Source organism: Acipenser ruthenus, chromosome 17 (assembly GCF_902713425.1).
Source record: "Acipenser ruthenus chromosome 17, fAciRut3.2 maternal haplotype, whole genome shotgun sequence".
NCBI classification, from domain to species: domain Eukaryota; kingdom Metazoa; phylum Chordata; class Actinopteri; order Acipenseriformes; family Acipenseridae; genus Acipenser; species Acipenser ruthenus.
The window spans coordinates 5,340,373-5,360,918 of NC_081205.1; the positions used below are offsets into that span (position 1 = coordinate 5,340,373).

A 20,546-nucleotide genomic window follows, 5' to 3' on the forward strand; every position below is an offset into this window, starting at 1 on the left:
CACAGAGGTTTACCTACCATTTCAGTTCTTGGCTCTTTAACAGTATAGATCAATACAACAAAGCCAGTGCATGTAGCTAGTTTCTAAAGATTTATCAGATCTTAACAGGAACCTTTAAGAACGACATCAGCAATAGCCATCAATAGAATATGCAGCTGTAACTTGCATCCACCATGGACTGATTTAAATTAGAACACAGCCTTTTATACATCTGAAACAAGTGCTTTTAATTTTTTTTTTATTTGCATATGAAATCCAAACCCATGACCAAATAAAGCCAAAAAAGACAAGTTGTTTAAAACAAACCTTAAATGGAAAACAGCTGTTAAGCCACAATCTAATATGCATACATATAATTTATTGAGATATTACAGTGATAAAAGGGATACAAGTCATTGTAATGTTTCATGGTTGTTTTATGTTCCACAAAATCATAGGCACTGGGTGCTTAGGCATGAATTACACTGCTGCACCATCATCACCTTCTCAACCAGAATTGCTAAAGCAGATCCTAAACAACATGTTCCTTTTACAACAGATGCAGGTACATCAGTGCTAACCCTTACATAACCCTAATGACTTAAATAACGAACACCCCTGTGTTAAGTAAACTGTTATGCATGATAGATCAGTGCAAAGCAAAAAATAAAAGCATGAAGTATTGCTTTAGAGCTACACAAGAGCCTTCTTTCAGTGTTTGATAAGCCTGCATTTGTGTGAGTGTACGTGGCTCATGGCTGTGGGGTGCACAGGGTCTCTAATAACACCCAAATGTATTGATCCTTGAAATAATACAGTCTGTATTGCAAAGCAGGTTCTTTAAAATGACATTGTAGCCTGGGCAAAGAAACATGTGGGATACTAAGAAGGCAGTTCAATGTAATAAATTGTGGCTCATTAATATTAAAATTAGGCAACAACCTAGTAAGAAATGGAGCTGCAATTGTTAGCACCACTATGTTTTATACCAAGTACATGACACTGGGTGCTACAGTCAATCAGTTTTGTTTTCAATCATCAAATCTATAAAATTAGACATTTTAGATTTCTCTCGTAAAAGTCAAGCAAGTGTCCCTTTAGAATCCAACAAATATTTGTTGGTATTTTTCAAAACCTGAGCTTTACTGTTGTAATTTAATAACATCCAAGTCTATATTAACATCTATATTTTATATAATAAAATCCCACCTCTCCCCTCCCTGTTAGAAGTTAATTAATGGGTCCATCCAGTAGTGTTTCAAAAGCCATTTTTATACCTTTATATTTCGACAACTGGTTCCAGTCTTTTACACATCATTGTGGAGTTGACATTAATTTAAGAAGTAAACATATCTTCTATATATACTCTTTCAAAACAGCAGGCCTGCATAGAAGTCCAAGAAATATAACAGCATCATTAAGACACTGAAGAAATTCATTATGTGCTTTCTTTAAAGTGACTTCGTGCTGAAAGGGTTACTGTCCGATTTAGATCTCCCACTCAACGGCCATGTTTCAGGCTTCCCCTCTCTGTTGTGTGCCTGTCACAGTGTTGGATCAAGTTCATAAAAACACACACACCACTTCTTTAACTCCCTGAAACAAGGGATTTTCTTTAGGAGATGTAATCAAAATCACACGCATTAAATATATATTTAAAAATATATAAAACGCTAGATCAAAATATTCCCAGTGAATGTCAGTTTACTATACTGGGTCTGCATGTAAATATTGGCTTCAATATGTTCACCTGTAATCAGACTATCAATGGATACAGCGGTCAGTATCTAAACACAATCAAATTTAGCATAAAATACAGCTCTGTGCGAAATTCTTAAAAGCTTTTGTCTAGGATCATCTGAAAACAGCAGTGTAAAAAGGGCAAAGGACAGCTGTAGATTTTACCCTGAAAATAGGACGTCTGCATATCAAATGGTTTCCGAGATGCAAGGGGTTGAATTGCACATAAAAACTAAATGAAGGACTCCACAATGATCAAGGGGGGGAGTGAAAAATATTCAGAAGCAAAAGAAAGGTCGGAAAATGGCTTTTAAAATGCCAGCAAGCACGGCACTGAGCTAAAAGGGAAAAGACGTCTAAAAATGACTGCAAGGTTCATCATTTCTATTAAACCCTACCCACAAAAAGTAGCATTAGCACAGCTTCATAGTTCTGAATGCAACCTAATTTCCAGACATCTTAAATACTATAAATTCATCACTACAAGCAGCCTATAGGAATGCATTAAAAGGTAGTAGCAGCAGAGAGTTTGTGTGGGTAATGCCTGGCACTCCTGGCTCACACCACATTGCCACTCTCAGTCCCATTCAGCTGTGCCGTTATGCTGTCTGTCTGGATGTGGCCCCCGGCCTTGTCTCCATTCATCATGCCTTCATTCTCCGCATGCTTCCATTTCAGCGATTTCTCAAACTTGGTTTTGAACAGTAACCCGTGGCCTTCAAAACAAGAAAAAACAGGAGATGATTTCATAGAGCAGCAAACAGCAGCAGTTGCATTGTGCTTGACCTAACAACATTGGGCCTGACCTAATACAATTCTGGAGTTTCAATTAATATTGAAAGGTAAAGCCAGACAAGCAAGTGAGTCATCTGAAAGAAGCTCCAAATGCCATTTTCAGCAGGTAACTACGGAAACACACTTATGATGTTCTATAACCCTTGAGTAAGGTACTTTACCTAGATTGCTCCAGTAAAAACCCAACTGTATAAATGGGTAATTGTATGTAAAAATAATGTGATATCTGTATAATGTGAAATAATGTGATATCTTGTAACAATTGTAAGTCGCCCTGGATAAGGGCGTCTGCTAAGAAATAAATAATAATAATAATAATAATGCTGCTGGTTCGGGGACTATGCAGCATCTTGTTAATGGAAGCTATATGACACTAAAGTATATCGACTGGTCTCCTTAGAAGCAATGTGCATACAAAAAAATGAATACCACTTCTTGTTACCACTTGTAAAAAGTTAGGGCCCTCTCTTTTGAAGCAGGAGAAAACGGGAAATAAATCTATTTAAAATTGTACAAAATGGTACAAAATTGTCTTTGCACTTGCTTCAAAATAAGGCCCATGGAATCTAAAAGATGCGTCACCTGTGTCATGAGGACCATTGATCTGTAAGTTAACATGTCGTGTGTGGGGTGTCTCCTGGTCGTGAAATGGTTCAGTCCAAAATCAATATGCTGTGGTGAGATTTATTAAAACATGTGTTTTTAAAAGTTTGTAGCAATTTCAGTAATACTTACTTTGAATAAACTAGTGTCAAGTTCATCAAAATTTAAAGAAAGACTGAAATTACCAACATGAAGAACAGTGTAACATTGCAGGTGTTTTAAAGAGAAGACCAATTTAAATTAAAACTATTTATCACACCATTAAGTTTAAAATCAGCAACATGTGAGGCTTAACCCTTTGCGGTCCATTGTCGGACCCTGTCAGACATCATTATAAGAATGCAAAAAACGGGTTTCTAATCGTTTTTTCTCCGGAAAAAGCCGAGAAAACCATTCAATGGCCGAGTAGGAGCGACAGGAGCCGAGACAAGTCGAAAAAAAAAAAAAAAAAAAGGCATATCTCATGAATAGTCATACATGGCCCTGGTATCAGATAACGGGGCGGTCATAAGTAAACAAGCTGGCTGATCAGTGCATCAGCGCACTGAGAACACAGATATTTGCAGAGATGTTATAGTAATAAAATAATGACTTGGATCACATTATTGAGGAGTTTGGTGATAAAACGAGTGATCCGGAGATGATCGATCGGTATGTACGACTATTATTATTATTATTTATTTCTTAGCATATGTGAAACCTATAGCAAACAAAAGGGTGGGGCGGGGCTGGAGATGCCTAGTGAGTGCTTTGTTGATATGCAGGGCCTTTTAAACCCGTTTGACTGTGAAAAAAAATACTTTTAAACAGCAGGTCTAAAATTAAATGCGTGTGTGAAAATAAATTAGACCTGGCGTGCCTGACACACATTTAATAAATGGACCGCAAAGGGTTAAGGGTGTGTAAATCCCAGCTCATCTTCTAAAGGGGTCAGCTACACCAAAACTAATTAGCCTCACAGCAGTATACCTGGAGCAAGACCTTCCAAAGAGCCTGATCTGTGTCTAATACCAGTGATAGGTGAGAGTGAGTTACTCTGCCCTCTAACTGGGAGTCAGGTCACAGTAAAACCTATTTCCAAGGGACAGACATGTAATGAGAACTTAATCAGCTCAAGCATAACGCTGTCAACAAGGACATCTGTAGCCAATTAGGGGCAGGAACACTTTATAAAAAATAAAACGCTAGAGATCAAAATATTCCCAGTGAATGTCAGTTTACTATACTGGGTCTGCATGTAAATATTGTCTTCAACATGTTCACCTGTAATCAGACTTTATCAATGGATACAGCAGTGTATCACATTAAGTCAGTATCTAAACACAATCCAGTTTAGCATAAAATACAGCTCTGTGCCAAATTCTTAAAAGCTTTTATCTAGGATCATCTGAAAACAGCAGTGTAAAAAAGGGCAAAGGACAGCTGCAGATTTTACCCTGAAAAATCTGCATATCAAATGGTTTCCGAGATGCAAGGGGTTGAATTGCACATAAAAACTAAATGAGGTAAAATTTATAATTTCATACTGTACATGCAATTACATTATTACTATTGTTTTTCTCAAATGCTTGGAAATAAAATTCCCTATGCACAACAACAGTATGTTGAAGGTTTTACTGTATCTGTATTTGGACACAATGAGGGTGAAGTCTTATTTGGTCTTGCCTGCTCTCATCACTTGCATGTTTAAAGTGAATTGTGGCAGGTTTACTCACCTGGGCAATCTGCGGTTTCTTTAAAAGCCTTCTTTTTGCAGCACCCTCGACACAGACTGAAGACGCATTTATTTCCCTGAAATAGAACAGCACATACTTACAACTGCTGTATTTTGATTAATGCCAACTTGATCTCTAAACAAAGCCAAGCTCCTCCGATGACCTGTTTACTCATTTTGTACACCTTTTTCTAGGAATTAATTTAAACCCTGTGGTGCTACATCTTGTTTATCCTGCAAACTAAACTAAAATAATCTGTGCTTAGCTGAGATCTCAGGTTATACAGCATAGTGCTCCAACTACCACTCAGTTACTGCTAAAACTGACTTCAATTAAATCAAGATAAACACAATTAAAATAGAAAAGCTGATGGGACATGCAAACCATCTACATTAATTATTTCACAAATGTTTTAAAATGAATCATTTTGTTAGGAAAAGATTTAGCCATGCCTCCCGTTTAATCATGTAGTGTATTTGTTCTACCAAAATAAAATGTTACATTTGGCTAAGCTGGTTTAGTATTCTGAGGTCGTCATGATTGTAGATTACATTTTTATGATTATTATACAATATTAAAATAAATAAATAAAACTGCTGTTCTACACTTTTCACATTATGAAAATGAGGTGAAAAAACAAACTAATAAAAATTGGAAATGCATTCAAATCTGTAGCACACACTTTGTGTAAATTGGCTTCACATGACTAATGCAAATAGCATTCCAGACACATGCGATTGATGCATGCTCCATTACAAATCACTTTCAGTCACAATGGGCAAGACAGCTGATCTGATCTGTTTGATGGCTGGCAAGTGGTTCCATATCCAAGACTACAGAAATGACTGATGATTCATACGAAGCAGACTCAAAAGTGATGACAGGCTACTCAGTGGCTGCAGATCCCCGACAGAGGAAGTCATTATTTGGGATGTCTCGCTTCAGAATAACGTGTACACATCAAAATCAGTGCCGTCCTGGTTGCAAATGGTAACTCTACACTCCACTGAGCACTGAGGCCCCTCAGTGTCCATCAGCACAACAAAAAACAATCCTTTGTTTTTGTTAAATTACTCCCACCAAATCCATTTTGTTCCTATGCAAACTGATTTTCAGCATTTATTTTGAATATCTATACTAGTTAGTAAGCTAGGGGGAAAAAATGATCACTGCAAACAGAAACAATAAGAGAATGATCGAGATTACACACAATCAGCTATTAAACTGGTAAGGAAACTAAAATGCAGGTCTCCAAGGTACAGTATAAATGTTAACTTTGCACTGGACCAAAAAAGCTTAATCTTTATTCAATATCACAAATGCACCAAGCCGTCTACCTGCCACATACACTTTTAAATAATTTCACACATAGCAGTCTCGCTGTAAGAAAAAATGAACAGTATTCCTAGTGTAGGAAAAATAAATAAAAAATAAATAAATTCTGGGAAAGAGGCCGAATACAACACAATGTGTAATTTTCAGTAGGTAATAATCTTTGAAGGCCAGCAATAGCAACATAGACACACAATCCAATTAGCCTTAAATAATCTGCCACCACTTAAATGAGCCTCAATAAAGGAAAGAGCACCAAAACTGAAGCTTAAATGACTGTTAATCATGACCGCTTCTGCCCAGGGGGATTTATAGTTCCTGGATCCAAATGCGTGATTTGTTGTGAACAGTAACAGGCAGAACGAGACACGGGTATCCAGGGGATAAACTGATCGTCTACACAGATGTTAGTCACATTCCGTAATTAGCATAAACGCATAAGACATTGACCAAGACACTGATCAAAACATATGTCCAACTATGTACAGTAAGTTCATTTTTGCTACTTCTGAAGGGTAGGAGACATCGTAAAAAGTAAAACTTGAGGATTTTAACTTTTGTGACACATATTTTAAGTAAAGCCATTCTTTTTAAGATACACTATCTTGAGTATTGTGCCTACTAAAGACACTATGAAAATAAATCAAATGATAGAAATATACATCCAGTTAGGATCAGAATAGCAACATTATAAATCCAAATTAGATCCTTATTGATGGGAAACAACCATTTGTACATTATTTTGACCACATTGTAAAAACTGTATAGATTTTGCATACAAAGGAAAACCTCCTATGTCAATGGAGTACATCTTGTTCATCTGAACACAGTAAGCCACTCAGTCCTATTATAAGAATGCTTTTTCACCATATACCGAGTACATTATGCCTATTCCCATGGAGCACTTGCCGCCACATTATATAAAAACCTCTGGCTGCTTAACATGAAGCACACTACAGGAGTCTTGACAAAATACCTTTTTTTTTTGTTTTAACATCAAAACCTTTCTTATTTCATTTTTAAGTTTATGAGAGTGCTTTATGTATTGTTTTCATTGTCCTGCTTCAGGCTTAAGAGTGCAGTGAGAAAAGAAAAAAGATTTTGGATTTTTTTTTTTTCTCCCCTCTTGGTGTTTGTTCCAACCGACCAATTAAGCTTCTAATAAGCACTTAATTGGTCCTATTAAGTAATTTAGGGTACAGCTGGAACAAAAACCAGGAGGGACACCCGCCCTCCAGGACCAGGGTTGCCCATTCCTGATCTTGAGGGATTTGAAGTACAGACAGTAAAGGGCAACAATGGCAAACCAATCGTTTCTAAGGGAAAAGGTAATCCTTGCTAAACAGATGGACCAGGAACATTACTTTATGCATGAACAAAAAGTATTTGAAATGCAGTTTTAATATCCTGCCCCCATACTTTTATTCCCAGGCTCTTTTAAAAAGATAAGCCTATTTAATTGTCCTTTTCCTTTTGAACTAGGTCACTGTGACCTGAAAAACAAAACTGGAGGTGGATTACTTGTGAAGAGCCTGTTGTGAGTGACAAACATTCGACATATCAAAAGAACAATTGGATTAGTACTCATTTTCTATTCTGAAGGAGCTCCAAGACATTTGTTTTAACATATACAACAATAGTTAATAAAAAAGTCTACTAAGAACAGGGTTGGTGATTTAAAAAAAAAAAAAAAAAATCTGATTTATTTGATTTAACAAGGACAATATTTTACCATGAAAAGTGCAAACTGGCCCACAGGTGTTCTCTGCACTACTCAAAACCAGCAACCAACATGATTATAGGTTAATAGAGCTTTAAAAGAGTAGCCAATACATGCATAAGCTGTTGCATCTAAAGCACATCCTTCTGAAATAACTATAAGAAAACAATTACAAAACATGAATGTGCATACTTCTGTGCGTTGTCTGTCCAAGCAGAGCATGGCAGTTCCCTGAATTGAGTACATTCCAACCCCTTCATCATTTCTGTCCCGATTACTTTCCCTGGAACAGCAGATTGCTCTGACCTCTGAAGACCTACTTCAGTTGATTACAGTTGCCATGCAGATCCCTTGCTCTTTGATATACTTTTAAAAGGACCAATAATAATAATTTATTACCTATTGGTATTATCAGTCAGCATGACCATTGACACCTTGTTGTTATGCCAGACATTAACATTTGTACTTTAGGGGAAAAAAAAGACACCACCCAACCAACATAATTTCTGTACGGTTAAAACAGACACTTCTACACAAGTACAAAATCACTTTGTTATACATGAGGGCACATCTTCAAACCTCAATCTGCTATCCCCATAGAGCCCAATCAGGTCGCCCAGCACTTCAGGTACAGTGATACAGAAAAAGCACCAAATGATTATTTTCTATGACAGGCATAGCACTTGCTTCAGAATAGGGCCCCCTGAGTGTTAACTATGCGCCAACCTGTCTATCAATCTCGGAGTTAAAAATATATATATATAAAAAAAAAATGCATCAGAAAGTTTAAATCAGACTTTCGTTCATTTTAACCCCCACCCCCGGGAGCTTGAACTATGAAATGATTGTTCTCTATGAAACTATAACAGGTTACTGAACCCGTCGGTCTGCTCACAGCATTCAGGCTTTAAATCAGACTCAATTGGACATTTTCTCGCAACCACACGTCTCTGGTTTTATAACTGGAGGTCCTGGTGACCTACAGCTTGTAGACAGCTGCTTCTCTAAACTACCTAATTTAGCAAGAGCTTCAATTAATGGATACAGATCAGAAAGCCTGGCCTGCAGTCTTTAGAATCCAACAAAAACCCCTGTGGGACCTTTAATCGTGCTAAAATAATTTGTTACACGGACTGAAAAACAAGTGCAGTTAAAGAAGTCCAGTTCACTGCTAATCTGCAGAGTGTGCCGGTCAACTTCCCTACAGTGCTCTAGCTGCTCTCGAGCTTAAAAAAAAAGCCATACTGAAATTAAGCTCTAGGAGAGCTTTTGCTTGTTGCAAATAGTTATTCAGTCTTAAGGCTAAATTCATTAGGGTGTGACAAAATAGCCACTGACTGAAAAAGAAGAAAACCACCCTTTAAGAATAACAGTGTGTTACATAAATGATGATACCTGTAATGTAAATTTGATCTAAATTTACACCTGATGCATTAATATGCTTTCAGTACAGTGTATTTATTTATTTATTTTTATTATTTTTTTTTATTTTTTTTAAAAAAAGCCTCAAGCAGTCATATGTCTCACTGCTGGTGAGTCAGTCAAAGAAATAGAATGCAAATTTCACACCTGCTGTTTTGTGCGCCCGCCGCCCCCATCCCCGCCCCCCGATGCCTTTTGTTTAATAAAGAAAATGTTCTCACTTTAAAGCACAGTTAATTTTCCGACTAGACCAAAGAGTTTATCTGACCTGAACTGTCAAGAACGAAAAAAGGAATATGTGTGTCTTTTGATGTGTATTGATTACTTCATTTTCAAACTGAATCTATAGAAATCAGCTTCACAGTCACGGCCTTCAAAATACTGCTGCTTTTACAGATTTCTACAGGCAGAAATACCCAATAGAGATTTGCATTTAAATACATACTAAAATTATGTTGACCAGATTAATATTCTTCATACAGCATTATTCAGATACTGCTGCCAAAATCCATTTGCAGCACAGCGTGTTATCAAAGCCTAACTGCCTGTGATGTTTTCTTGTTTTTATTTGATGCTGGTAAATTTAACTAAGTTGCTACAAGTGATTAACCTCTCTCCAGAAATCATCAACGTGGATCCGATGTGTGAGTCGTCAAGCTTTTCAATTTGAATCTCCCTTTAAGAAAACTCGTCTGGGGTTTTGTCAGTTCCACTTAGATCACTTTATTTAGTTATTTCAGGTTTCTTTTTGATACAAATAATTTCTCTTATCAGTACTAGAACTATGATCACGGATATCCCTTTTATTACGGTCTAGCTGCAATTAGGTCAGCGATATACCACACAAAAATGATATACCAGAAAGAATCAGTCTGATTGTATCTACAGCATTACACTTGAAAAATGTGTATACTGAACTAAATGAAAACAGGCAATGAACTAAAAGATGTTCAACAAGGGAAAGGTGGGGGCAGTGATAATACAGCCAGTGCTGATAAGAGGCAAGTAAATGCATTTAAACCCTTGGCTAGTACTCCTTTAAGTGCCACTACAGTACACAGGTCCCCTCATCAGATGTTCTGGTGTGCTTTAGGGGTCATGTTTGTCAGGTGACACTCGCATCTACAAAATCACATTTGATTGGAGTCATTCTTCAGGCTGATTATTAACTGCATCTTATGATTATGTCGCTTCTATTCAAATGCAATTTAAATGCATACATCTCAACCCTTGGAGTAGGAAAAGTATATGATTGCAGCTTTCAATTGCATATTTTATTTTCCATGCAATTTATTGTATTTATTAAAATACCTTGTAAGAATGAGATGAATGCATCTCATATTCATTCAGGTCTGTCCTCCAACACCCTTGAGGTATAATTCTTACACACCACACAATATAATCAACAATGAACATTAAAATCAAATGCGCAGGAAAGATTAAACCAACTATAAAATCCATGCTTAATAAATCTGCCTTAAAATAATATGCTGGAGCAGACTGCTGAAATTCTGCGATCAAAAGGTCAAAGTAAAAAACAAATGGTAAGAAAGCCAAGTGTTGCTTGATTTCCTTAATGGAAGTATCTGTTCTTTAAAAGGTCACTGTGAATGGCAATAGTATGCTTTTAAAATACTTTTGAAAAGCAGCCTAGATGCTTAGCAGTGTAAAAAATAAATAAACTGTAGGGGGAATTGACTAAGCTTTCAAATTTACAGAAAACCCATATTTTTTTCTTTTTACTATTTATACTCACACACCATCAAACATAAAACTGTAGATGTTAAGGGATAAAAAGAACAAACCTTCAAAGCACATTTAAGAGCAAACAATGAAAGTCCTACAATTATGTATACTATTCTGTTTTGCTATTGATGAAATGCATAATTAAAATAAAAAATAACTTTGTCATTTCTGTGAATATAGAGAAGTCCCTAGAACAAAGGCAGCTGTCAAATTGTCTGGCTTCACAATGAGTCTTTTTGGATCAATCGTGGCAAAAACAACTTCCTATATAGACGCCATGCAGCCCCAGTAGGGAGGCAGCAAAGGTCTGCATTGCACACATTTCCCATAATAAACATACCATCCGCACTTCAATTCAACAAATCAAATATTCCCTGACCTCCAAGCAATTTTGCAGCGGAAACAAGAGAAACTCATAAAAGCACCCCACAGGGGTTTCCTAATTAAATCGGACTGTCACATTTAATGCCTCCAATAAAAGGGCAAAGATATAGACAGCTATTCATATTTGTGGAATACAGCATATACTCATCCAGACAAAAAACAGACAAAAGCTAAATATGTTCCCATCTGGGAAGATACATAAATCAAATCTGCAGCCAAAAATGGGCTGTTTTTAATTAGAATGATGATTAGTCTGATCAGGAACAAATTGCTTTGCGACAAACCTTGGGAACAAAATAACCTTATAAATACATCAGCAGCTAAAAGGCTCAAGGTATACAGCTTCTCACTTCATTCTCTGAAGCTTGACATCTTTCATCATTAAATAAGTAATCCTAACAGAATTCTACTAAGATACCTAACTAATTCCTAACTGCGTCAAAGAAGATTCTATTAAAAAAAAAGAGACATTCGTCATGCATTCAATGCCAAAACTCAGAACCGCAAGTACAACACTTGTCACATGGGTAGGTAACATTTCAATGCAGTCTATAATTACGTCGTCTTCAAATCTCTAAAGCAGCCTTTATTCAGTCTATAACACAGATGAAAATACCAGAAATCTGGGAGACTTTCATTCTAAGGAAACAAATTGTATGTAGAATAAAGAATAACAGGCTTAGAAATCGACTGTGTACAGATATACATCTTTACAGCTATATTATATACTGCACCATATTATTATATACTGCACTATTATATACTGCTATATTATATACTGCACTTTACAGCTATATTATATACTGCACCCCTATTTCACAGTTTGTTTCAAAGCCTTTAGCAAGGGCTATTATCATAACCGCCACCATAACTCACCTTCTTACAGGTTTCAAAAACCGAACACACATACCTTTGAACTATTATTTCACAAGACACAGGCTTACCTTTGGATTTCCACACTGTTCACATTTTGCATATTTAGCTGTAAAGAGAAAAAGCTGATCAGACTTTAATCCTTTTCACATTTATAACCCTCACCTTGTACTATACCAGTTTTACTGAGAGATTAAAAAGACCCACTGTGGTCTAGCTATGCATGCTCAGGTGTGACTGAGTATCTACGACCCAATTATTTTTGTGTGGAGCAAACGAATGAGCAGAGAGAAGTTAATGAAATTCCTATTCAATTGCGTGTCTTCTCAAATATTGATGCTAATTGTGTCTGCCTCCACCTAACATCAACGGTACTGAACATTTACCGCAGCAAAAACAGCAGAAGACCCTGTGGTTTGACAGGCTGTTCAATGTCAAGAACCTTACGTTTCTGTGCAAGGTCAAAGTTCTTGTGGGGGTTCCGTGCTTTCTTCTTCAGCTTGTTCTTTGACAAGAATTCGGGGTTGCCCTCCTCATCCTCCAGTGCTCTTTTACTGCACGTCTTTGCTTCCGTCGAGCGGTCTCCATTCTCCACGGGAAGCTTTTTAGGCCTGAAATGTACCACCAAAATGGTTTTGAAAGTAAGTTTCGTAAGCTTATTTGCTATAGAAATACAATACAGTACTGTTAATTAATACAAGCTTATCCAATTATTACAATTGCTGTATTGTTTGAACTGATCTTGTCGTTTTGTCGCAGATTTGTTCCAAGGACATAAGCAAGCAAAGATCAGACTAAGCCGAGAGAAGAAATCAACCAGACAAAAGTTTCTACTCTTGCCTTTGTCTGAGTTTACTCCGGTCCTAGTGGGGCAGTAATCCCATCTGGGATACTGATAAATGTAGCATGATACGAAAAAATGTAAGTTGTCATCACAGACATTAAAACATTTATGTAACAAATAAAAAGTGTGCTAGTTTTGAGGTTCTTGAGATTCACATGCCTTATTCCAGAAATACGAAGTGTATCAAATACGAGTGGTGGAAAGCAAACAGGATACCACTTTCTTGGCTGCGCAAAGTTGAAGAATTTTCAAGGGTTTATAAAAAAAGGACGAAATGTGTTTTCATAGCAAAGAGGAAGAAGAGACTAATCATTTTTACGCATTTTTTATGCAATTGTTTAATGACAAAGCCTAATGAGGCCCCTATTCTGCATTTCAGATCAAGAGTTTAATTAAAAAAATAACTTATCATACCCAGATGTACAGTCCATCTTCCTAAATAGCTCACTAATGATCACTTATGACATTTGCTCTAAGGCTAGTGCACTGCTGCACTACACCTGCAAGCTCATGATTTAGTTCAATGTTACCAGTCACTGTTTTCTCACCCTGGTCTGACGTAAGGCTGGCAGATCCAATGAGGAAATGGTAGTCCTCCTTTTGGCTTCTCTCCTTCCACTTGATTGGCCATTTCTTCCTGGGACAAGGGAAAATGACATAACATCAGCAGGGCTCGACATGGGCACCTTCCCGTATTAAGTTCTACATCCATTGGATCTCAATTATGGACGAGTTCAGGGAATACATTAAATTGAACAAATTAATTGGCTTCAAGCAAATTACAGCTTGAGTAATGCTTAACTATCCACACGTCTGTGGAGAGGTCTAATTTAGCTTGTGTGACTAATTAATATCACAGATGCAACAGTACTCTTACCTGTTACCCTGGTTAAGCTGGATCTTAAATCATCATTTTTAAGCAGTTTTATTTGACTGATCTCTGTAAGCACTATGACTGAATAACATGTCAAGCACCTATTAGGTAATAAAGTCTGTCTAAACACTGCCCATTAACTCTAAAAATAATCCAACTAGTGTTTTCATCCGGGCGTGATTTATTGACAACATCACTAAAGCCAATCGAAATACAGTGTAAAAGACAGCCACATTACAGCAGGTTTATATTTTTAAGGGCAGCAGGAATTTAGACTCCATGGGCTTCATCTTTTATAATATTGGCTTCTGCAGTACAGCATTGATTCCTCAGAACCCAGCCGAGTTCGGCATGTAAACTCTGCACAATTGTTTTCTTTTTCAAAAGAATCAATTTACGAAAGTATTGATTTATTTTACGTGCAAACACAGCTTTGAGTTATATGCTATGAAAGAAGAACTTTAGACAAGCTTTTATTGATGGACAATGTTCTTAAAAAGATTTGCTCGAGAAGGTGATTTATCTTACCTGACAGCGCTTCTTCAGCTCTCTGTTAACGTCTTCCACCCCCGCAATGGTTTTGACTTTCGCCAACTCGTCCCGCAGCCCCTGGTAGACTTGTAACCTTGAGGGAAAGCAAAATGCCATTAATATAGTGAGGTTTTTAAAAAAAAAATAATTGTGGATGTGTAAGACAGACTTCACTACCTTTTAATTAATACCAGTTGGCTCAAAAAATAAATAATAAATGGCATGGCCCCAAAATATGCAGTTTGCTGTATGTGAGTATGGGGAGCATCAGTAAACCTCAGTGGCTGCTTCTTTCGATTACAGTGGAACTGATCTGACCATTTCCTGTCGGTAGCTCCTTGGCTTTCTGTATTATTTACTGAACACTAAAAGGTCACAGCAGCACTTACGTGTGGTGCCACATCTTGAAGAGGTGAGCCCGGATGTAAGACAGTGAACAAGGGTACAGACGGACTATTTCCAGGTATTCCTCTGCCATCTCCCACACAGGTGGGTTCCTCCCCTCAAATAAGGCTGGGTTATGAAGATGACCCTCTGTTGGACAAAAGATTGTGAACTTTATAGTATCTCCCAACAGGTGTACTAATGGGCAAGTGAAAAAGTAAATCTTGTATATACTATACACTACCCTAAAATTCAGCACCTTGTCAACGAACAGCATATGCCACACATTCCAATTCTAGACAGGACTTGAGAACCACACATTTAAAATGTATGCATGGCATACAGTGTGGAGTAGAGGTTAGAGCTCTGGACTCTTGACTGGAGGGTCGTGGGTTCAATCCCAGGTGGGGGGACACTGCTGCTGTACCTTGCTCAAGGGTACTTTACCTAGATTGCGCCAGTAAAAACCCAGCTGTATAAATGGGCAACTGTATGTAAAAGTAATGTGATATCTTGTAACAATTTAAGGTCGCCCTGGATAAGGGCGTCTGCTAAGAAATAAATAATAATACACTATTATCCATTCCAGGTTGAGCTTAATCTGACAAAAAGCATAATAGGTAATCATTGTGTGGGTATGTGTCTCTAATTAAACTCTAAACAAGCCCCTGAAATGCTTCGTAACTGGAGTCGTATTAGCTTCCTAGCATGGTGACTGTGCTGATGCTTACAGCGGAAAAAAGTTGCATCTGTGCCATTACTGGATGAGGACAGGCTGGTAATTACACAGGTGCAGCTGCCTTACGTATGTTACATTATATCAAATTCTGCCTAATGTCTCTTAAGAATGATCAGCACTACTAAAAAAAAAAAAAAAATGTAAAAGCCTAATCTCTCCTCGATATAATCTTTTTAATGCAAAGGCCTTTATTCCCTAATCAGCAAGGACAATTCGATGAAGTTCAATCTAAATGTGTTTGCTCCAGTTGATAGGCTACATTAATTAAATCCTCCCACAGTTGAAGGTACTGTACTTTATTCTTGGACACTGTTCAGCCAGAGCAGGATTGCAGCCTAGTGGAAAAGGCATGCAGGACAGACCAATACAATCAAAACCCTTTTTGCCCTATCTCAAAATGACAGACCACAGAGAGGTTTTTTACTGTAGGACTGATAAGGCAAGCAGAGACTACTAAAGGATATATACTACAGAAGCACATAGCCTCCCGTAATGTAAGGCATTTTTTTCATGCAGGCTCTGGGTACGATAACTGCAAACAGCTTAGCATCACTCTTATGCAGGCGACTTTCTTCATATCTGACTTTAATGGAGTTTCTCTCTAAAGATCAGAGGGAATCTTACCAGCGCTCATGACACCCAACACCCCTGTTTCCTGAATGCAGCGGTCCACATCACTGAGATACTGGATGTTACCATTCGCAAGAACAGGGATGCTTACTGCTTTCCTACAGGACAGAGCAATTACTTTTACAATTTTAAACAGGACAGGTTGAAATAAAAATACAATAATTAAACATTATTTAGCATGAAAATGAATTTGGAGTAAGCTGAATATTCCAATGTAAAGGACATGTGAACGTGAAATGTAATAATAACTTTGAATATGTATGTCTGATAAAAATCGAACGCTTTGCTGAAACGCACCTTACGGCTTTGATGTGTTCCCAGCTTGCCACTCCAGTTAATGGACCTTTCTGCTCCTTGGTACGACCATGGACTGTCAGCATCTACATAATAAAAAAATAATAATAAAAAAAAAATACAAACAAATGCTTGATTAAACATATTTGTATCAATGTGACTGAATATGAAGATCCTGCAATAAAAGAAACATATAAAAATGCCTCTAAACAAATTATTCATTTAAAAAAAAAAACATTAATTTTATGCTATATATATATATATATATATATATATATATATATTTATTTTTTACCTGGCATCCTGCTTTCTCCAGCATCTTTGCATACTTCACAGTTTTATCAATCTCAGAAAAAACACGGATTTTACAGGTGATGGGAACAGAGAGTCTCTCATTGCCCACAGTGACTGTGGAAAGGAGAAAACAGCAAGAGGAGCTGGTGTAAAGTTATCCATTTAAAAACATGGTTTGCTAGAAAACTAAAACTTTGCTGTGACTGTCCACAGTAACACTAAGCTAGAAAACAGAAATCATATACGCACACACACACTGTTTAATACAGGCACCAAACATATAGAATAAATAAACATAAACCTGCCCTTCAAAGCTCTCTTCATTCAAACAAATAGCTGTGAGCCACTCACTCATCTTGTGAAGAAGGTCCCACTCGTCCTGCAGGAAAGCTCCATAGTGTCCTGGAGGAAATAAAGAAATAATGCAATACAGTTTGAAATATAGTCAAAAGCCTTGCCTTGACATAACTGCTTAGCAAGCGCAGCATATTGTACTAAAGCCATGTTGAAATGCTGCATTGAACAAACCAGTCTCTTCATACAGCACACTGATGCATAAAACAGAAAAATCATATATTCCTTGGAAGAGAGACAGGTAAAATAATCAAGACGGGCTTGGTAGCTTTAGTGGAAAGAAAATCTGCAAACCACTTTTTTTTTTTTTTTATTACTGGCCCAAGCACTAGGTGGCGCTGACCACTAAACTGACTAACCCTCATCATATGGATGTCTGTGGTGAATATTGTGAACCAGGGCGAGACAGAGAAAGGGAGTTACAATTAAACATTTGACCCTGAAATGATAAAAAAGAAACGTGTACAGTATTTCAGTGGGGTTACTCAAGTGGATGATTACACTTTAGCTTTCATGAAAATGCACACGTGAACAAGTTACCTCTTTTTGCGATCATCTGTGGGCAGCCGATATTGAGGTCAATGGCATCACAATAATCCTGAGCAAGAAGAGCTGCCTGGACAAAGACCTCTGGGTCGTTCGCACAAAACTGGAAAACAACAACAGGTCTTCTATTTAACAGCCAACGTGTATCCTTCATCTGAGTGTGCAAACGTCACAACCTAGCAGAGTCTGCTAATTCATAGTGTGACATGAAATAAGGGAAGCTGCCCCTTTCAAGTTAAAAACACTTAACATGCAGTGCCATTTGCTTGCTTGGAACTGTACCAGGCGAATGACACAGTTAAATATTTTTTGTGACTTCAGCAATGGGGGACTCCAATAGCTGATGAGAGGGTGTCTACAGCATTGTACCACTATAATTTCAGTTATATATAGATCAACATATTAGAAACTGATCCTATTAACCGTTCAGTGTTTTAAAGTGTATGTTTTAATATTCCTAGTACAGCAAAGTCCTTTCGTTACCTGTGCAATGAGTGGCCGGTCCTCTGGGCACACATCATTGTAGAGGTTTTCTTTCCGGTAGTTGCTGTCTCGCACGAAGACCTGTGCATGCAGCATGGGGGTGTAGCAGAGGTGCGCCCCATGGCGCCGGCTGAGCATCCTCCAGGCCAGCTCACTCTGATCCACCATGGGGGCCACCACGTAGCGCGCCCCTTTCAGCGTGGTCCTCCAGAAATCAAACCCCTGCAGCTTTGGCATGGCGTCCAGGCTGGGACAAGCAAAGCAGGACAAGACATTTCTATTTCACTGTAAATCTACTGTCTAACTAAAATTAGACACCAACTTCTTGTTAAGACGCTTGTCTTTTTAAAGGCCTAATAACCAAGACTTTTAAAAAGATCTTCTTTAAACCTCTCATTCACCATTTATTGTTGGTGACCATTTTGTTCTCATTTTGATACCTAGCTGTCCCAAAGCCCATATCCTGCATCCTGGATGCATACACAGACCCTGATAAGCACTAGTCTACTTTAAAGTTGTACAAGATGGTAGCCTAATACAGTATTAGTACTAATCTGCGTTCTGATACAAAACATCCATCTATATCAAGCAGCAGGTTTGTTGTGTTATACAATTGGCGCTCCTGTCCCAATAATATTATAAAAACGTAACCCATATGTTCATGTTTATTTATAAAAGATGTTTATCTTGAATAATAATTAAAAAAAAAAAAAAAAACAGACAGCACTGTGGGTTTCATAGTTAATCTGTTACAGTAATTACAGGTACCTGCTTGCCCCTTCCAAATCTAGCATGAAGACACTTGGATACCCTATGGTTTACGTATTTCTCACAAGTTTATATGATGTCAGAAGGCTCTTAAGCATTTATGCAACTCACCGTTTTCTTTCTTTAACCAGAGGTGGGTAAAAATTAAAATCATAAACACGCACGTGTTTACCCCACATGGCAACATCTCTGCTTACTCCCTTGGCCCTAACTAAAACCATATGCCGCAATGCAAAGACAGCGCTTACTAGTTTCGTCTGCAGTTACTTCTTGTTATCTCGCGATGTTTTCAAATTAATGTATGCTGAATGAATGTTACATATATATACTATTATTACACCACCACCCTCACACTCAGGCTATAACAAATTGCGGACTAAAACATGTATTGGGGTTAAAATACTAACTGCCAGTGGTCACCATACCACTGCCATTTCTGCCAGCAAGCTACAACAGTAAAACAGAAGTCATTTCTGTGCATATATGTTCCTTGACATTTCGAACAGTTCAAATTAGTTCTCTAAACAAAACTCAAATTCCTGGCTCGGACCTATTTTACGATTCAAGGTTTTACAGTTTAAAATCTCATTACTTATTCAGATTCCCAGTTACTCACCAGTTCTGTCCGTCGTACTACTGGTGTTTCAATGTGCCCACAACTGCAGTGAGGTCCCACTTTGTGTTACCTCCTATTCATTCCGTGTTGCTACTAAAAACACAGTGTAACTTCCAAATCTCTCCGTCTGGAAACCGCCCAGTTTGAATTTATTACATTATTTTTTTTAATTTACATATTTAGTTGATTTATTTGTTATATGTCTTCATAGCCATATGATACATACAGGTTTTGACACCATATAGTAACATTCATTTATTTATGCTGATGTTTTCCATGTGGAAAGTGAGAGTCAGTGGCTGAGCTGGGATTGAACTGGGAGCCCTTTTCTTTAACCACTGGATCACCAAGTCTTAGCCTTACAATGCATATTAAGAACATACATTTTAAACACAAATAATATATACTTCTATATGCCCTGTAGTAAGGGGACTCCCTTTCGCCAGAACAGAAGTTTAATTACCTAGCTTAATCTGTGATCATTTGTTTAATATTTCACTATTTACAGTGAGCTGTATTTTTTTTTTAATACTACACATGTATGTATATGTTAAAAGGTCATTCATGACAATACATTGCTGTATAGATTATTGAAAAATACATGTACTGTATTTATATTTATGATGAAGGTGTTTTATTCTGGAAAGGTTGTCTGCCACCCATGACTCACTCAATTCAAATTTATAAAGATTAATGAAATGATAAAAAAGAAAGCAATGTATCCCAGTGGCATTTTTTACACACTCACATCTTAAAACATTTACCACACGGATAGATTCAACCTTTTGTTGTGGTATGGTTTCATATATATGTGTGTGTGTGTAATAGGGACAACCTAATTATTACCTCCAATCAATGAGTTCACCTGCTTCAATGCAGG

At 37.4% G+C, this 20,546-nt stretch overlaps 1 protein-coding gene across 3 annotated transcripts; it reads right to left on the reverse strand.

Annotated features, from left to right (window-relative positions):
• Positions 1–201: 201 nt before the first annotated feature.
• On the reverse strand, positions 202–19,792 carry dus1l (dihydrouridine synthase 1-like (S. cerevisiae)). Of its 3 annotated transcripts, none has more exons than XM_058989863.1 (14): positions 19,643–19,792; positions 18,283–18,529; positions 17,794–17,902; positions 17,251–17,301; positions 16,901–17,013; positions 16,609–16,691; positions 16,306–16,409; positions 14,948–15,092; positions 14,556–14,652; positions 13,702–13,790; positions 12,757–12,920; positions 12,381–12,418; positions 4,833–4,908; positions 202–2,435 (listed from the first exon to the last, which is right to left on the reverse strand). In XM_058989863.1, the coding sequence occupies exons 2-14, from the start codon at positions 18,517–18,519 to the stop codon at positions 2,278–2,280; spliced, it is 1,464 nt and encodes a 487-aa protein (XP_058845846.1). In that variant the 5' UTR covers positions 18,520–18,529; positions 19,643–19,792; the 3' UTR covers positions 202–2,277. The 3 variants fall into 3 exon arrangements, with proteins under 3 accessions (XP_058845846.1, XP_033894178.1, XP_058845844.1); XM_034038287.3 differs by having other exon boundaries at positions 19,667–19,791; XM_058989861.1 differs by lacking the exon at positions 19,643–19,792 and adding an exon at positions 19,162–19,611.
• Between the last annotated feature and the right edge of the window lie 754 nt (positions 19,793–20,546).